Below are 17,178 nucleotides of genomic sequence, written 5' to 3' on the forward strand. Positions count from 1 at the left end.
TTGCTGCAGTGCTCATTTATTTATTTGTTACTTATTGCCTAAGGTATTGAAGAAATGTCTGATGTCTGGCTTTTGTCAAATGATTTATTTTATGTTGGTGTAGCATTGTCTCTACTACTAAGATGAGAGTGCAATGAATACACAAAAACCTGATTTTGAAAAAAATGTAGAATATTTATTAAAATTTGTGGAGCAAGCCTGCTGACATTATGGGAGGCTGGAGTATCTATGTGTAGCAGTAGGAAGATTGATAATAAATGGTAAACCAACAGCTATAAAACTGCTGTATCACAAAACATGTTGTATATAAGTATTGTTAAATCACAATTTTACATATTTTTAATTCTAGACATATACATACATTTATGACAGAGATAATACCACAGAAGAAAAAGAAGCACTACAATGAAGGTCGTATTAATCTGTAATTCATATCAAATCAGAAGCCTGTAGAGTTTTATCAACATTTGATATCAGTTCTGCCTCAAAGTCCCACACCCTTGTGTCAACAAACAGTTGCTCTTTGATAAGATGCCCCTGTAGTGGTGTTCTCACATGAACAATTCGACACACATCAAAAGGTACATAATACACATCTCCATATTGTGCCAGGGCTGAGTGTACTGATGTTTGTACAACACTCCTTGGGTTGATGATCATTTTTCTGGGGTTGAAGACATATTTTCTATCTGGTTCTCTATAAATGTGTTCCATAATATTGATGCCAGATATATTTCTCCATTCTGGTCGACTGAATCGATGAGTCTCTTCAAACTGTGTCTTGGGGAAAATGTGATTCTCAATGAGAAATACACCCACAGTTATGTGCTCTTGTTGAAGATCCTCCATCAGTAATGGAAGGTTAGCATGTTTGTAAGGCATGATGATCTCATCAATGTCATTCAGGAGAACATATCTGGACTGATACATGTTTCTATAAATGCACTCATTGAGTGTTACCAACTGGCCATAATAGTGGAGGTCTCCACCATGTTCCACAAAGTTCCATCCTTTAGATGGGTTAAGGAATTTATTAATAGGCCATGAAACAATCTCTACTATTCCTTCCCTCTTATAATGCTGTAAGAGTTTCTCCAGGTCAGGGCCACAGCTCGTGTTGTAGATCACTACATGTTGCACACCTAGAAGTTTGTACATTTCCACTGTTTGTACAAATTGCAGAACATTATTGTAGCCTTCAAAAAGGTTGGAGATACAGACAGTGAAATTGAACTTAAATGATTCATGGGTCACTTTATTCTTTATGGGCAAGAGATCTTCAGCGTGAACATTTGAGATGTTTGCACTGGTTGAAATGGCTACACATGTTGCAATTTGAGTGTGCGCGCCATGACACAGCACATCTGAAGCTGCAAATGGAAAGCCAAAATGGTCACTGTGTATCTGGACTTCAGCCTCAGCAGTCTGGCAGTCATGGTCATCATTACAGTAGATGCAGTAAAGAGGCTGCAGATTATCCCTTCTGATTATGCTGATAACTCGAATGGCCTTATTGATTCTGTGATCGATGAATGCAGATACAGCAATATGCTCTGAATGTTTAATGGATGTTATGGAATTTTTTGTGAAAAAAACTTTCTTTGTTTCAGATTTACTCAGCATAGGATATCTGTAAATAAGTGTACCTCCACATATATATCCAGCAAATTTTTGAACCAGGATAAATCCTAGAATCACAAAAAGTGAAAGCAAAACAAATAGCTTGACATTTGCCTTTTTCATTTTAATCCAATGCCCAGTCTGACATCTGTAGAATAAAAAAAACAACAAAATATTATGTAATTGCATTAGCACAAGCATTCTTGTTTTGTTTTGTTTTGTTTTCTGAATACACATATAACTAGGATCTCCTATCACATGAGTTCTTTTTAAGATATTTAGATATTTATGTTGAGGTTATTAAGAAAGTTCAAGCTGAAAGCACATTGTACCTGTTTTGGTATGTTTAAAAGTAACACCTGATTGAAGAGGGTAAAGCTTTACACAACACTAAAACCATCCATTTAACAGCCAATTATCACAAGACAATTTGTTCATTTGCAGGACTTTGTACACACTTTGTATAGGTATGCTATTTTCCCAGAGGAGCTCTCAGTTTCCTAAATACCTATTTAAGATTTTCTTGAATAATCTGTATTTAGCCTGCATGCCTGTGGGAGATTCAGACAAAGAAAGTAGCAGGTAACAATGAAATTCCTCTCTAATACTTTACTGAAAAACTAGTGACATTATAGCTAAATCTACTCAATTTCTAACATTTAGTTACATTTTTTTTTAAATGTGAGCACATGTTAGGAAATACAAAACTGATTTTATTTACTCTGTTCACAAAATTGTAATAGTTCTGGAGACAGAATTTAAGTGCCATTTTCTAAAGCTTCCTATTGGAATATAAGAAATCTTAAAAACAACACTTAATATTACTATATAAACAAGTAGTAGATTTAAAAAAAAAATTGTAATTCTCCTATTTATACTTCATGTGCTTCAATATCTATCCCCTTCAGTCTTCTCTTATTATAAGCTTCTTTTCTTCCTTATATTTTCACATAAAAAGAAACTAAAGAATTATCTTTTCATTGCCAATCTCATAAGTAAAAGCACATTTACATATTCCATATACACAGGGCCATGAACATTACTGTAGAAATACATGCATATAAAATAATAAATCACACTGCCATACACATACAGGGCTACTACACCACTTTCTAATTCCCTTTGTTTTTCACTATGTCTACCCATTTTTTAAAATCATAATTTTCCATAATGTCTATTTAATTTTTTATAACCCCTACTTCACTTACAACCTTTTAAAATGAAACTCAAAACTATGTGCAATTTTTTGTTCACACTTAAATCATTTATCACTCCATGCTTCTATAAACTGTCATTCTTTTTCTGTATACTGCTATGACTTAACTTAGACTGCTTTAATTTTATTTATTTATTTCATTGTAATTAGTTGTATGATTACCTGCATAATTATTCTAATAAATGATCTAGTTATTTCCCTATTTGTGTTTAGCTGATCATACACATTGAAATCTACATGTTAAATTAGTCTATAGTTTACACTGGTTTTGATCAGGGTCATCATGCATCCATCTGTTTTTGAGGAGGCACAGTGATGCCGTATGGGTGAGGCATTAGGATGATTCTAAGGGCCTGTGACTGAACAAGGATCCTAAAAATTATTAGAACTTCAGGTACTTTTTTTTTTTCATGGGGTCCAAATCCCTGGCAGAGTCCTTGAGAGGGAAGGTGTGTGGTGAGGATCAATCTATGTCATCAGCCTATGTTCAGAAATGAAAGAAAAATGGCATACACACACATTCTCTCTCTCACACACATACACATTACATCTCAGGATGTAATAAATGTTATTCTTCTTCTATCATATGTGATTGAATATATGTATACACACACACACACACACACACACTACTACAAAGGTTTTAGGCAGGTGTGAAAAAATGCTGTAAACTGAGAATCCTTTCAAAAATGGAAGTGCTAATAGTTTATTTTCATCAACTAACAAAATGCAGTGAACAAACAGAAGAGAAATCTAAATCAAATCAATATTTGGTGTCACCATCCTTTGCCTTCAAAACAGCATCAATTTTTCTTGTTACATTTGCACACAGTTTTTGAAGGAACTTGGCTGGTAGGTTGTTCCAAACATCTTGGAGAACTAACCACAGATCTTCTGTGGATGTAGGTTTCCTCAAATCCTTCTTTCTCTTCATGACTCAATGACTCGATAATGTTGAGATCAGGCCATACCATCACTTCAAGGACTTATTGTTCTTCTTTGCGCTGAAGATAGTTCTTAATGACATTGGCTGTATGTTTGGGGTCGTTGTCCTGCTGCAGAATAAATTTGGGGCCAATGATATGCCTTCCTAATGGTGGATGATGGATAAGTATATTCCTGCATTTCTCAGCATGGAGGACACCATTAATCCTGACCAATTCTCCAACTCCATTTGCAGAAATGTAGCCCCAAATTTATAAGGAACCTCCACCATGCTTCACTGTTGCCTGCAGACACTCATTATTGTACCATTCTCTGGCACTTCACACTGCCTTCTGCTGTAGCCAAATATTTCAAATTTTGACTCATCAGTCCAGAGTACCTGCTGCCATTTTTCTGCACCCCAGATCCTATGTTTTTGTGTATAGTTGAGTCACTTGACCTTGTTGGAGGTATGACTTTTTGGCTGCAACTCTTCCATAAAGACCACTTCTGGCCAGACTTCTCGAGACAGTAGATGAGTGTACCTAAGTCTCACTGGTTTCTGCCAGTTCTGAGCTGATGGCACTGCTGGACATCTTCTGATTTTGAAGCTTGATGTGTTTTTCATCTGCTGCATTATGTTTCCGTGGCCGACCACTGTGTCTACCATGCTCAACGTTGCCCATTTCTTTGTGCTTCTTCAAAAGAGCTTGAACAGCACCTCTGGAAACCACAGTCTGCTTTGAAGTCTTTGTCTGGGAGAGCCCTTGCTGATGCAGTATAACTATAACCTTGTGTCTTGTTGGTGTGCTCAGTCTTGCCATGCTGTATGATCTGTGACATGAAACTGTCTTCCACAACCTCACCTTGTAGCAGTTTGGTTGTTCCACACCCAGTTTTAAGCCTCCGACACATCTGTTTATGTTTCAGTTAATCACTGTGTTTCAAGCTACATGTGAAATTGATTATCATTAGCACCTGTTTGGTATAATTACTATAATCCTGACTATAATCCTACAAAATCCCTGACTTTGTGCACGTGTACCTAAAATAATTGATGCTGGTTTGAAGGCAAAGGGTAGTAACACCAAATATTGATTTGATTTTGATTTTTATTTTGTTCCCTCACTTTGCATTTTGTAAATTGATTAAAAAAAAAAATAAATAAATAAAAATTGAAAAAAAAAAATATAACATATGTTTGAAAGGATTCTTAGTTTACAGCATTTTTTAGCATTTAAAAATAATACCATGTAAAATCCATTTTAACATTAATAAAATGTAATTCACTTGGGAAACTGTTGGAGGAGTTATAAAATTCAATGGCATTAAATCAAATTGAATTCATTTGTGAAACTATAGAACAACATTATCTATTTTTAAAATAAGAGTTTTACCTTTTATGTCAGTAAACAAGTCTGCAGGCAAAGAGTCCACAACTTCTTCTAGGAGTCCTCTTATAGCTTTATCAATCCATGATACTAAAAGCATAATGGTTTCCAATTTAAGTTACAAAACTCTGAGATATTCCACTGCTTTTAGGTATGCCAGGAGTGAATGACAAACCGAAAAACTGTGGACCAAGCAAATTAGGGGAGGGGTGAAAAGTGTTGATTCTGTATTTTGCAATGATGCTTGTTCACACTGAACACAATGGAAGAAAGACAAACTATGAGAAGAAAAATGGCAACAGTGGTAAGGAAAGGAATCCCCATGTGAAAATATGAGCATGAATAACAAACTTCAGCATTAGAAGATATTTGTAGAGGAGTGAATAATGATATTAATCAGGAAATAATTACATTTTCCTTATCGTTTAGCTAAATTTGCAGAGCACCTGTTTCTGTGATGTGTAATGTTATATTCAGATTTTAAGAACATTTTACTGCATGTATTCAGTTTTATTTACTTGACAATACATGGCACCCTGTTTTCAATATGTAATAATACCTACCAGTGTTACTGAGTCATTAAGAGCTAGAAACAAAGTGGTGAATTTTTGTTAGTGCTTTCTGTGTCTGTTCTGTGAGTTTCAACAGTCCTGCTAAGCCTATGGTCACACCCTTTTTGAGCACAGTTCATTACATTATGTGTTGGCTGGTTACATAACTCTTTGGGTGAGTCCATGATTTCACCCTTAGGGCGGCTCAGCCCCCAAAGAGAATGTCGACCTGGCAGTGAAATCAACATGCAGGGAATTCAATTACAAAGAATTCAACAGTTTGTAAATGACATAATTATTAAACATCAACATCAAGTTGATATAGAAATTATTCGTCTTCTTCTTCTTCTTCTTCTTCTTCTTCTTCTTCTTCTTCTTCTTCTTCTTCTTCTTCTTCTTATTATTATTATTATTAGTAGTAGTAGTAGTAGTAGTATTAGTATTATCAACCCATTGAGGATACGACTGACTACAAATTCAAACAACACTATCTTCTGCCAGAAAGAGGCAGTATCATTGTGACATTTTGTCATGAAATCTCCAGAACATCAACAATAAATAGACTACTGGTACAATCACAACACACTGAAGTATGACAATTTAGCAGTGTTTTCAACCTTATATGTATTATTTAATGACTTTAATACATAATGCTATAGCCATGTCCATGTTCCCATTTATAAATAAAAACTATTGAGTGAAATGCTTTATTGAGTAAATGTTTATTTCTTCAGCAAGAGCTTCATCTATTCTTCATTAGATTAACATTCTGTGACTATTACTTTTGGGATCACAACTAAAATAGTGATGGCAAACCAGGCAGCATGTCTCTTATACTGGCATTCATATAAATACAGCACTAACATCTGCCATAGGAAATTATCTTGCAGTACATTAGTTCATTACATTTATGGTGAACTATGGATAACAATATAATGAATTGGATTCTGAATTGACCACTGAAAATTCGGACAACACTACAAAATGGCTGACACTCTAAATAGGAAACTAAACAGTAAATGGGTGCGGACACACTGTGGCTCATCCATACTGAAAATCAAAAATTCTTCCAGGATACACAGGAAAACATTGACCACTTTAGCTTAGATAAAAAAGTCCCAAACAGCAGTTGTTCTAGCAAAGTTGCTCTGTTGTTGTTTCAGACGGTGCCAACACAGAAGAGCTTGTTTGACAAGGTGGAGGAGATAAAGCTAGTGTTTTCTGTTAGCTCTGACAATTAGCATATATAAATTTTGTGTATTTGCGTATTTGTGTATTTGCTTGAATATTTTGTATTATGTCTATAAAGTGTTGGACTTGTGGAATTTTTGTCAGATACTGACAATGGATACGTTTTCAGGACTTCAGTATAAGGGGGGTGGTGAAAGAGATGTGGACAAGAAGTAGAGACATGTAGTTGTGGCACAGAAATTGCAAGAAGTGGTGTAGGTTTCATTTCACCTTTGGGAGGGGACACCACTCACACTACCCTACCTAACACGTTATATGAGAAGTGTGAGCAGGATTTATTTGAGTAGACACGTCTCCCTATCCCCCAACAAAACTACACATGTGCTTGCAAGAATAATTTAAAGGAATGTAATTATTTTCACTGATAAAATTTGTAGTGCATTTTCCAACTTCCAGTTATTGGTTTGGTAAGTTGTCTTAACTGTATAGGCAGCAATGTGGAAATACAAATGGAGGTTAAGTAAGGCATAATCCTGCAGCATCAAGGTGATGATCTTCAAGCCTAAAGGAGCAGAATCTTTCCTGATGGGTTTATTCCTTGTGGTACTGAATACAAAACTAGATTTGACCATGTCTAGGCTCCAGGCTGTAACAAGAAGTGTGAGAAAAAAAAATGGCTAAAGATCAGATCTCAACAGACCAAAGTAGTTCAGTGATAGCTAGTGTATTGTAGAAGAGACAGTGTGACACTGGAGTATAACATCAGGAGTGACCCAGGCCAAAGTAACAAACAAATCCACACAAGAAACAAAAATCACTCACCTACACAGACTAAAGAAAATACACAAACAACTACACTTACAGTGGAAAACACAGATCAAACCTACACCCCAAACAAAATGGCAGTCACTCCCGACACACCAGTGAACACACAACAATAGGAACAAAGTGGAATATATACACATATACAACTGGAAACTAAGTATTAGAGCAAAGGTAAGAGCAAAGTTAAAATTGGAAACAAGGTCATAAACCACGTCAAACCTTTATTTCCTCCCCATAAACTCTGTACTGGAATGTGGAACACAAGCAGACTCCACATGCAACACACACACACATACCAAAAACAAACACAGGACATAACAACGTGGTACATGTGTCTGAGCGCACTGAGGTGAGGAGGCTGGTCAACCCATTCCTCACCGGGGTCTGGAACCTGCAATACAGGGGAACACAGAGCACAGAACACATTAGTCCCTGCACAGTCCCTTTGTCCTCCATACATGTTCCATGGAGCAGGCCTGCTGGGCCTTAAGAGCCTGATGCAAGTGCCTAGAGACAACCCCTCAAAAATACTTCGATTCCTCCACCCCAGACACCAGGGTCTTGGGCTGAAGGGCAGGAACATGCTGGGACCCAGCTAGGTTGACAGCAGAAAGCTCCACCACTTCAGCCATTGGACCGGTGTCTACAGCCCATTTAAGAAAATGGTGAACACTGCAAGTGATGCCTGGATGAAGATAAATCCTACCATGACAATAAGGATATATTTGTTCCAAGTACTGTGAAAACCTGCTCTGCCTGTTGCTGCAACACCCAAAAACATTCAAGCTGGTTTCATATCCACAGGCATTTGACCCTCCAATCCTGACATTTTTGAGGAGTGTGACAATGTCCCCTCGCAAGTCATTCACCATTCATACCTCATTGACATCTGGTGCTTTCCAGCTGCATTCTCCAACATCTTGCCTGGTGACTCTCCTTACCTGGCAAGACTATGTTAGGAAAGAATAAAGCCAATCAAAAGAAAAAGGAGAGAAAGCCCACCAAGAAAAAGTTTAAAGCTACTGCTGTAATGCTGAGAATTTTGAGATTCCTCCAATGATGAAAACTTCTGTGTTGGCAGCTGTTTGACAGTTCCAAACCAAAGGATCTGTGAAATGTGCCCTATGCAGTCTCTGGGCACACCAAGCCTGCACTCCAGGATTGCCATCATTCATTTGTCACCATTGTAACCATTACAACATACACACAAACACATACACTGACATTGTTTATTAGACCTATCCATTCTTTACATGGGTACATTGTAGTAGAGTGTTCATTAAGTATACATACCATTAAGGGTGTTCTAGTGGACCAATTTACACACACATGCACACAAATTCCTGAATCAAATAGAAAGTGGTTTGAGTTATGGTCAGTCAGAGAGAGAGAGAGACATTGTTCTAGATTGTTCTTTTATTTCAATAAACATATTTTAGAAACATATGGCCTGTGTTTTTCTTTCTTTTGTTTAATTGTTACAAGTTACTCCTGCATGTTAAACCCTAACAATGGATATACCAAATACATTCACACTGGCTCTTAAATAAATAGTAGGCTTTGCTACACCTGTTTACTTATAAAATCATGACAAAAAAACAACAAATTCTTCACTGGTTAGTCTCCCTTTACCTTACATAAGCACACAGTGTTGGGCTAATGTCATAAACCACCCTCATTTAATTTCATTTCCAATCAAAACTGTAATTAAGTACACATTATTAATTTTTCAGATTTTCTCAGATTAGATGTAAGACAATTTTACAATCTTGCAATCTTACATCTTACAATCTTACATGAGGAATATTTCATGGCAAAACAATTGGAGTTTTCAAAACTAAAGTTCATATTATAATTAAAGTTTACATAGATTTCCCTGATTTGGTTGTATATTTATACCCTCGTATCTGGTTAGCAGGTCGTTGTGATTGTTATTGTTGTTGCCATTGTAGCTCTCATTACCTGAGCTGTTTTCATGTCCTTGTTTCTCTTTGTGTGTTTTATTTTACATCCTTTTCAATGTACCTAGATTTGTGTCTCTGATACCTGGCCAAACAACCATGGATTTTATTATTGATAAAAAATACGGCCCTCAGTAAATCTTACACATCTCCACAAATGTGTCCTGCCTTTCCTCTGTCTTCGACACATGATGTCATGGTTTATGACCCATAATATGATGATGAGGTTACTAGAAATAAATATTTAGAAACAGTCTGTAAAACTATATTCCATGTAAGGTAGCAGTCAAAGAATATAGTTATTATTACTCCACATTGTAGTAACAATGAAACACATGTTGTAATACAAGATAACATTAGTGAAGTAATGGTAAAAAACAATTTTATTCTACATTTAGTTTGATTGCAAGATAGCTTTAGCAGGATATTTATTTTTCTCCATTTGCAGAGTCAAAGGCCAGATAAACCACCAAGTATGTTATGGAGGTTAGAGACCTGAGCTCCAAAGCTTTTTTTTTTAATGTTATTCATTTATTATCAATCATTTTCCTCAGCTCTAGGCTGATCTCACATTTGGTGTACACTGCAGGAAATTTGAAGAGCTCAGGGATTATATTACTGTCTGTCTTCTATATGTGGAGACTGGGTTTGGCTTTGTTTTCAAATAGCAGCAAAGGTATTCAGTTGCTTTGATAATCAACATTTACAGTATTACTACAACACTTTATCACTTGTATTTTTGTTGTAAACTATTAATACTTGGACTAGGCTTTTTAATACATAAAAATAGTATTCTAGAGAAAATGCTGATTAGGACAATAAATGCAAGTGTCTCAAAATGGATAAATATAATGACTTCCAAGAAGGTTGAATACATTCATGAGTGGCTGTAAATATGTTCCTGTTTGATATAGAGTATTATGAACTTTGTACATATGTTAATTGTCTTTTACTTCTCTGTGTGTTTGTCTTATTCCAGAACAATGTTGTAGAGCTACCCAGTTGAACTGACCAAAAAATATCCCAATACCAGGGGGAGTGACCACTCCCTCCTTTGTTTTTCTGATGTTGAGACAAAGGTTGCTCACATTGCAACACACTGCTAATACTCTAAACTCAACTGTGTAGGCTGTTTAATCAGCAGCTGACTGGCACATTTACATTTTATGGCATTTAGCTGACCCTTTTATCCAAAGCAACTTACAATTATAATCAACTACAACTTGAGTAACTGAGGGTTAAGGGCCTTACTCGAGGGACCAACAGTGGCAACTTGGCAGTGGTGGGGTGTGAATCAGCAACCTTCTGATTACAAGTCAAGGTACCTTAATCACTAAGCTACCACTGCCCCATCCCACATGCATTCAGGATACAGCAAGTGAAATACGTAGTATGACTCAATCTTGTTCCTGTAGTCTATCAGTGCCATCGTGATGGACCTTATTGGCCCTTAGAAGATTGTACCTGGATTGGACCTTGCTATTTAATGAGGATTTGTGTGACAATATTGTCAGTGCACATACTGATGTAATCAGTCACAGTACATATAAACATCAATGTCCAAATCTACTGCCCGACTAACAATCTGTGGAATAGAAATAATCCTGAAAAATGAGGAGGGCCTCCTCACTCCTTTGATAATATTGTCCTAAGAACCAGTTTATCTTGTTTGTGGTTTTGTCTATGTCTAAAGAAGAATGGGGGTGTGTTCACCTTTGTCAAAGGCAGGGCAGAGGGGGGATTTGTAGCTGTGTTGGTTTGCCACATAATAGTAATCCAGCATCTGCTCAGCCTGAATGGTAAAAATGTGGTTTATATAGAACAAGGCAGAGTTAGATACACAAACTGGCTGGTGAGTATCTTTGCCCTCACAGCTCAGTCCAGCCACTCTTGCTCTTTGTTAATCTTCTCTATACAGTTTCCCAGTGAAGCTAGATCAAGTTGTGATGATGAAGCTGGCCTATGAAGCTGTTATAGTTGAGTAGTAGACAAAGGCATACATGATCTTCTACAGGTTTTCATGTTTGATTATGTGTATACTTGGAAGAATATTTTGACCAAAACACAGCAATTGACAGGATTTGAGATATCAAGAACTATTAAAGTCGGTCTCCCATAATTCAAGAAGTTGCAACAGTGACTAGATAGTTTAAATTTGTTGGTTAACTTGTTTCATCAAATTCAACCCTTGCAGATTTGAAGAGAAGCATTATTTGTACAAAAGAGGTGTTAAAGACTCTGGAACATATACAAGAGTCTGTGCTGTTTATAGTAAACAGATGATGATGATAATGATGATTTTCAAGCATTGATGCCAAATTTGACTGTGTATGCAGTGCAAAATTGTTTACATAGCACTTTTTACAACACATATCACAATGCAGCTTTAGAAATGTATGGTTCCAGATCCCTAATGAGCAATCCAGGGCTGACAGTGGCAGAAACCAGTGGCAGAAACCTAGGGAGGACCCAGGAGGGAACCGATCCTCCGTGGGGCAGCCCAGCTAGTAGCCAATCATTGTTTTATTGCATAAGATCAGCTACTGGCAGCACTGACCCATCAAACTGTAACTGGAATGAGTTCAAACTGTAACTGGAATGAACAGTTAATTATATTAAACATAGGTTTTATGCCCATGGGAAGCAATTATTTGAGGATTTTTTGCAAAAATTGATCAAGGTGCTTGTAAATGTTTTCACACTTTTCTGAAAAATTCTCTATTAAGAACAAAGAATGCTTTCATGCATTTAGTAGAAGTATGGCTATGAATTCATTCTGGGATGGGCCACAGTGGCAACTCTTTCATTGTGTGCAATGAGGACACATGCCTTACAGATTAAGTGCATTTTCTTCCCTCAGAAACAAGTAAGCCTTTGGGTATTTTTCTCTTAAGAGAAGGACAGACAACCCTTGCCTTCCTTTTGATTTATGTAGGAAGAGAGGTGCTTTTGTTTTCAGAGGATGTTCAAAGTCTTGAAAAGATGGTGTTGAAATTAAAATGAAAGGTAAATGTGTACACTTTGGAACAGGCTTCCTCTTAATAGCAAACACTATAAAGAGTGTTTGCTATTAAGAGGAAGCCTGTTCCAAAGTGTACACATTTACCTTTCATTTTAATTTCAATTTATTATCCACTCTGTGGTTATCTTGAAATATTTTCTGAAAAAAAAGATTTTGTAATTAGTAGATAGACAACTAGGCAAGGGATAATGCAGAGACAAGCCAAGTTTCAGACAAAATAGATGTTTATGGATACAACAACAAACTAAACATAAAGCATTAGAAACAGCACTAAGCTAACAAAATAGAACACAACAAATGGAAAGACACAGTATAGGGGCACAATCACAAAAATATATAACAAAGTGGCTGAATTATAGGGTCAAACACTGTAACGTTTTAGCAGGGACAAGGCGATAGGCAGAATGCAAATGCACGAGGTTCTTTAATAAATGAGGGAAACAAAACACAGGAGGCCAGGAAGCTGAGACACGGGGGAAAGCACTGAGGCAAATTAACATGCAAACTTAGCAAAAAACAAAACAAGCACGACAACAACAACGACTCTGCACATGACCAAACTTACCAAAATAACTGACAACATGGGAAACAAAACACAGGGCTTAAATAACCAAGACAACTAAGGACTAACCAGACACAGGTGAACATATGAATAGGGAAAATCAAAACAAGGACTGGAATCGAGGAACACACGAAGGGCGGAACAAGGAAGTAAAGGAAAACAGACATGACAGGGAAACTATGGAAACAGGGATGCCAGGAGGGTGGCCAAATGTGTCAGCAGGTCCCACTAAAGCGTGCAACACAAGGGAGTGCAAAACCAAAACACCAAAAGCCAAAAACAGAACTAGGAAAAGGCACAGAAACAGACAGGAGCCAAAGAAGGAACACGACCAGGAGCAGGTACCAGGACAAGGAGCAAAATGGAGCAGAATGGAGATACAAAAGCCAGAGACAAAAAAAGGGACCAAAACAAGAACCAAGAGCGGAATTAGGAATATACAAAAACCAGAGCAACAGGAACAGAAGCACAGAACAAGAACCAGCAACAAACCCAAAGAAAGACTCAGGACAACAAAAGTGCCAAGAGGGAAAACGAGGAACTGCAACAAAAGACAACCAACAACGAGGGACGACTGGAGGCACCAAAGGAGGAGGAAAACAAATTGCAGAACATAGCTCCAGCTCCAGTTCACCAGCAGCTCCCAATTAATTGTTAGGCACTCCTTAAGAGAAACACATCTGGATCCCTGGATCTCTCTGATTATCTCAGTTTTATTATTAAAATAAAACATTCCACAACAGTTCTGCTTTTTTAAGGAATAACAAGCACTGTTTCAGTCTGGTTTCCAGAAGAATCTTAGCACAGAATCAATGCAGAGAATCAATGCAAAGTTATAGATCATTCTCCCTTTACAGTGTATCATCCATTTAGAGTAAAAAGCCCCTTATTCTCCCTTTAAAACAACAATAACAAAAAAACTGATGCAAACTAATTCTGCTAAAATAATGTTGCTGGTTTTTAACCTAAACCCTAGATTTTTTTTGCTTGTTTTTGTGCAATTAAAAAGTCCTTGGTGTTATCATTGATGCTAATTTGTTATTTGAGTCCTATAAGAAACTGCACATTAAGAAACATTTCCAAAATAAAATGAATGCTGACCCTACATGATACTTTCTAAATATGTTTTCATAACTTTCTCTTTCTCATACGGATGACACTCCAGGATGCCAACCATTCAATTTATCTCATGGGTTAACATTGTTTTAAATTATTGTTTTACCATTGTGTATAAAAGTATAAACTATAGAAATAGATTTCGAGTGCCAGCCAAGACATTTTGACAATTTACTATAAATGTTTGACAGCCTATAAGCTACATATATAAAACAAGCATACCTTAAAGTATTTTCTATTTTTGTTTATTGTACTGTGTAAATTTATAAATTTCTTATCATAAACTCTAATATTTAATCTATCTTATAGAAATAAGTTTGTGAAGCTAAATTGATTGCTTGTAACTAAAATGAAAAGTGTTGTTAACTAAACGGTTTATTGTTTTAATAATTCTTAAATTTGAGAAACTGAGACTCACATTAGGTCGGCATCTTTGGAGGACACAAAGATCCACTCCTCTCCTTTTCTACTACCCCCTTCCTCTATCACTATTCGCTCGATGGCCTTCCCCACCAGACCGCTGCCCCCTGTCACCAGCACACACTTTGGCTCCATTTTCGCTTCCATCTGCTGGGCAAAGGAAGAGAAGCAGCTGCTTGTAACTGCATCCCAGTCAGAAACAACTGCGAATGCAAAGGAAACCATGAGGCGAACCCGAAATGGTGAGATGCATCCAGGGGTCTATTCTTTGGTCAGTGCCCACGCTCACTCAGTGTGCGACCAAACAATGCAAGTTAGCTGTCTACATTTTCAGCAGAGTGAGCGTTACATGACTAATGTGCATTGTGTTGTAAAGCCTTGCATATTTTGTGCTAGGTTACAAAAGAAATATACATATTTTTGTTCAAAGACTCGAGCAAGCATATAAAGAACTTTACTAATATTCTGTATACTGTTTAAATGTTTCATGCTATTGCTTTGATGGTAATTGAATTTTCTTTGACAAAATCTGAAGTTGTCTTATACCAGACATATTTTTTAAAAGGCCATTTAAAAGGGCAGGCCTTAATTGATGTGTAAACAATGAGGAAAAACATGATGTATTAAGTGTGGGATTTCTGGTGAATGGTTGCATGTAGACAGGTGAAACCTTGTATGCAGGTAGTTCTAAGAAATTTTATGTGGATGGAATATTCGATGCTATTAAGTGATTCATTTCAGTATGTCAGAATGGACCCGCACTAGGGGGAGTGGGTTCAGAAATAGGTTAATGTGTGTACTCTGATATTTTATAAATATGGTTTATAGAAAAAGCAGGCTTTTTAATATTTGAAGGCTTGTAAGTTAGGCTGTTATGATGACTCTAAAAGCTTGCATATTTTGTGTTAGGATTCAAAGAAAATGAACATTATAGTACTTGTGCTAAAAGTAGTTTTAATTAGTCAGTAATATAAAAATGAAATGTTTTTGTCATTCAGAGAAAGAGAAGATGATAGACATATAAAAGTAAATATTGCATAAAACTAATAAACCAGTATCAACAATAAGCCTTTTGATCTAAGCAGACATGGTGGGTCGTAAGGTACTGTGGGGCAACACCATTCAGTGCTTTGTAGGTCATTAGAAATATTTTATAATCAATACAATATTTTACTGGGAGCCAATGTAAAGTAGCTAAGATAGGAGAGATGTGATAACATTTTCTAGTTCTCGTAAGAACTCTGGCTGCTGCATTTTGACCTAGCTGGAGCTTGTTTAGGCACTTAGTTGTACAGCCAGATAGTAAGGCATGACAGTAGTCCAATTTTGAAGTGATAAATGCATCAACTAGCTTTTCTGCATCATGTGAGGAGAGCATGTTCCTAATCTTTGCATTGGTCCTGAGATAGAGAAAGGCAGTTCAATTAATTACATGAGCTTCGAACAAGAGACTGGGTTCTATAATCACTCCAAGATCTTTAACTATTAGAGAAGATGTGATTGAGAGACCATTGAGGTAATTATGGAATTATGTAATTAGAGATGAGGACCTAGCTGTCTCTGGGCCTAATAGACGCACATTTGTTTTTCCAGGATTAAGCGAGAGAAAGTTTCTCAACATACAGTGTCTGACGTCCTTTATGTATTCCTCAATAATACTAAACTGACATATGTCCTCTGGTTTGGCTGAGACATCTGCATCTGCATTTAACTGAGTATCATCAGCATACAGCATACTAGCACAGTGATTATGTACTATGTTATAATGTCACCTAGAGGTAGCATATATAAAGAAAAAAAGCAAAGGCCCTAGAACAGATCCTTGTTGGACACCAGAGCTAACCTTGTTAACAAACTGGTAGCAACCGGCTAGATAAGATTTAAACCAACAACATTTTTGAGTTTATCTAGTAAATTATTTTCATCTTTAGTGTCAAATGCTGCACTTGTTTGTAGCAATGCCCCTCTTGCACCTTGTTCACATGTCGCTGTATGTATTTAAAACCCTGTGTGTGTAGAGTGGGTTGGTCATTGAAGGTGTAAGTGTGCATGTTCATTGTTCCATGCCCATATTTGCTGTTCTACTTGTGCTTGCGTTATTGTGTTTATCATTCATCATCTTTATCATGGTGTACTGGTTTGTTTTATGTGAAAGCCATTACCATTACCGTTTCTGTTTTGTCTTGTTAATAAATGTCTGTCTGTGTCAAGAAACTCCTGCTCTGTGGCACTTGGGTCACAGAATGACCAACCTCCACAGGATGCCAATGCACTCAGCACTAGGACTACTCCAAGGGGGTGCGCCCATGGCTGAGCATGCTCCAAGAGGAAGCATGCTACTAAGGTAGAGGATTTGTCACGTCTAGTGTGGAGGGCTCC

General features: G+C 36.9%; 1 protein-coding gene across 1 annotated transcript; it reads right to left on the bottom strand.

Moving 5' to 3' along the window:
- Positions 1–429: 429 nt before the first annotated feature.
- LOC118242746 (uncharacterized) lies at positions 430–4,584 on the bottom strand. Its single transcript, XM_081701605.1, has 2 exons — positions 4,317–4,584; positions 430–1,688 (listed from the first exon to the last, which is right to left on the bottom strand). The coding sequence occupies exons 1-2, from the start codon at positions 4,582–4,584 to the stop codon at positions 430–432; spliced, it is 1,527 nt and encodes a 508-aa protein (XP_081557731.1).
- Between the last annotated feature and the right edge of the window lie 12,594 nt (positions 4,585–17,178).

The sequence above is a fragment of the Electrophorus electricus genome, chromosome 18 (assembly GCF_041902795.1).
Source record: "Electrophorus electricus isolate QZ-2024a chromosome 18, ASM4190279v1, whole genome shotgun sequence".
NCBI lineage: Eukaryota > Metazoa > Chordata > Actinopteri > Gymnotiformes > Gymnotidae > Electrophorus > Electrophorus electricus.

Coding starts and splice junctions, on each gene's coding strand:
- LOC118242746 (XM_081701605.1), bottom strand. CDS start 4,584: ATGGCAAGACTGAGCACACCAACAAGACACAAGGTTATAGTTATACTG. Junction 1,689..4,316: donor CTCAGAACTGGCAGAAACCA/GTGAGACTTAGG, acceptor TTGTGATTCTAG/GATTTATCCTGGTTCAAAAA.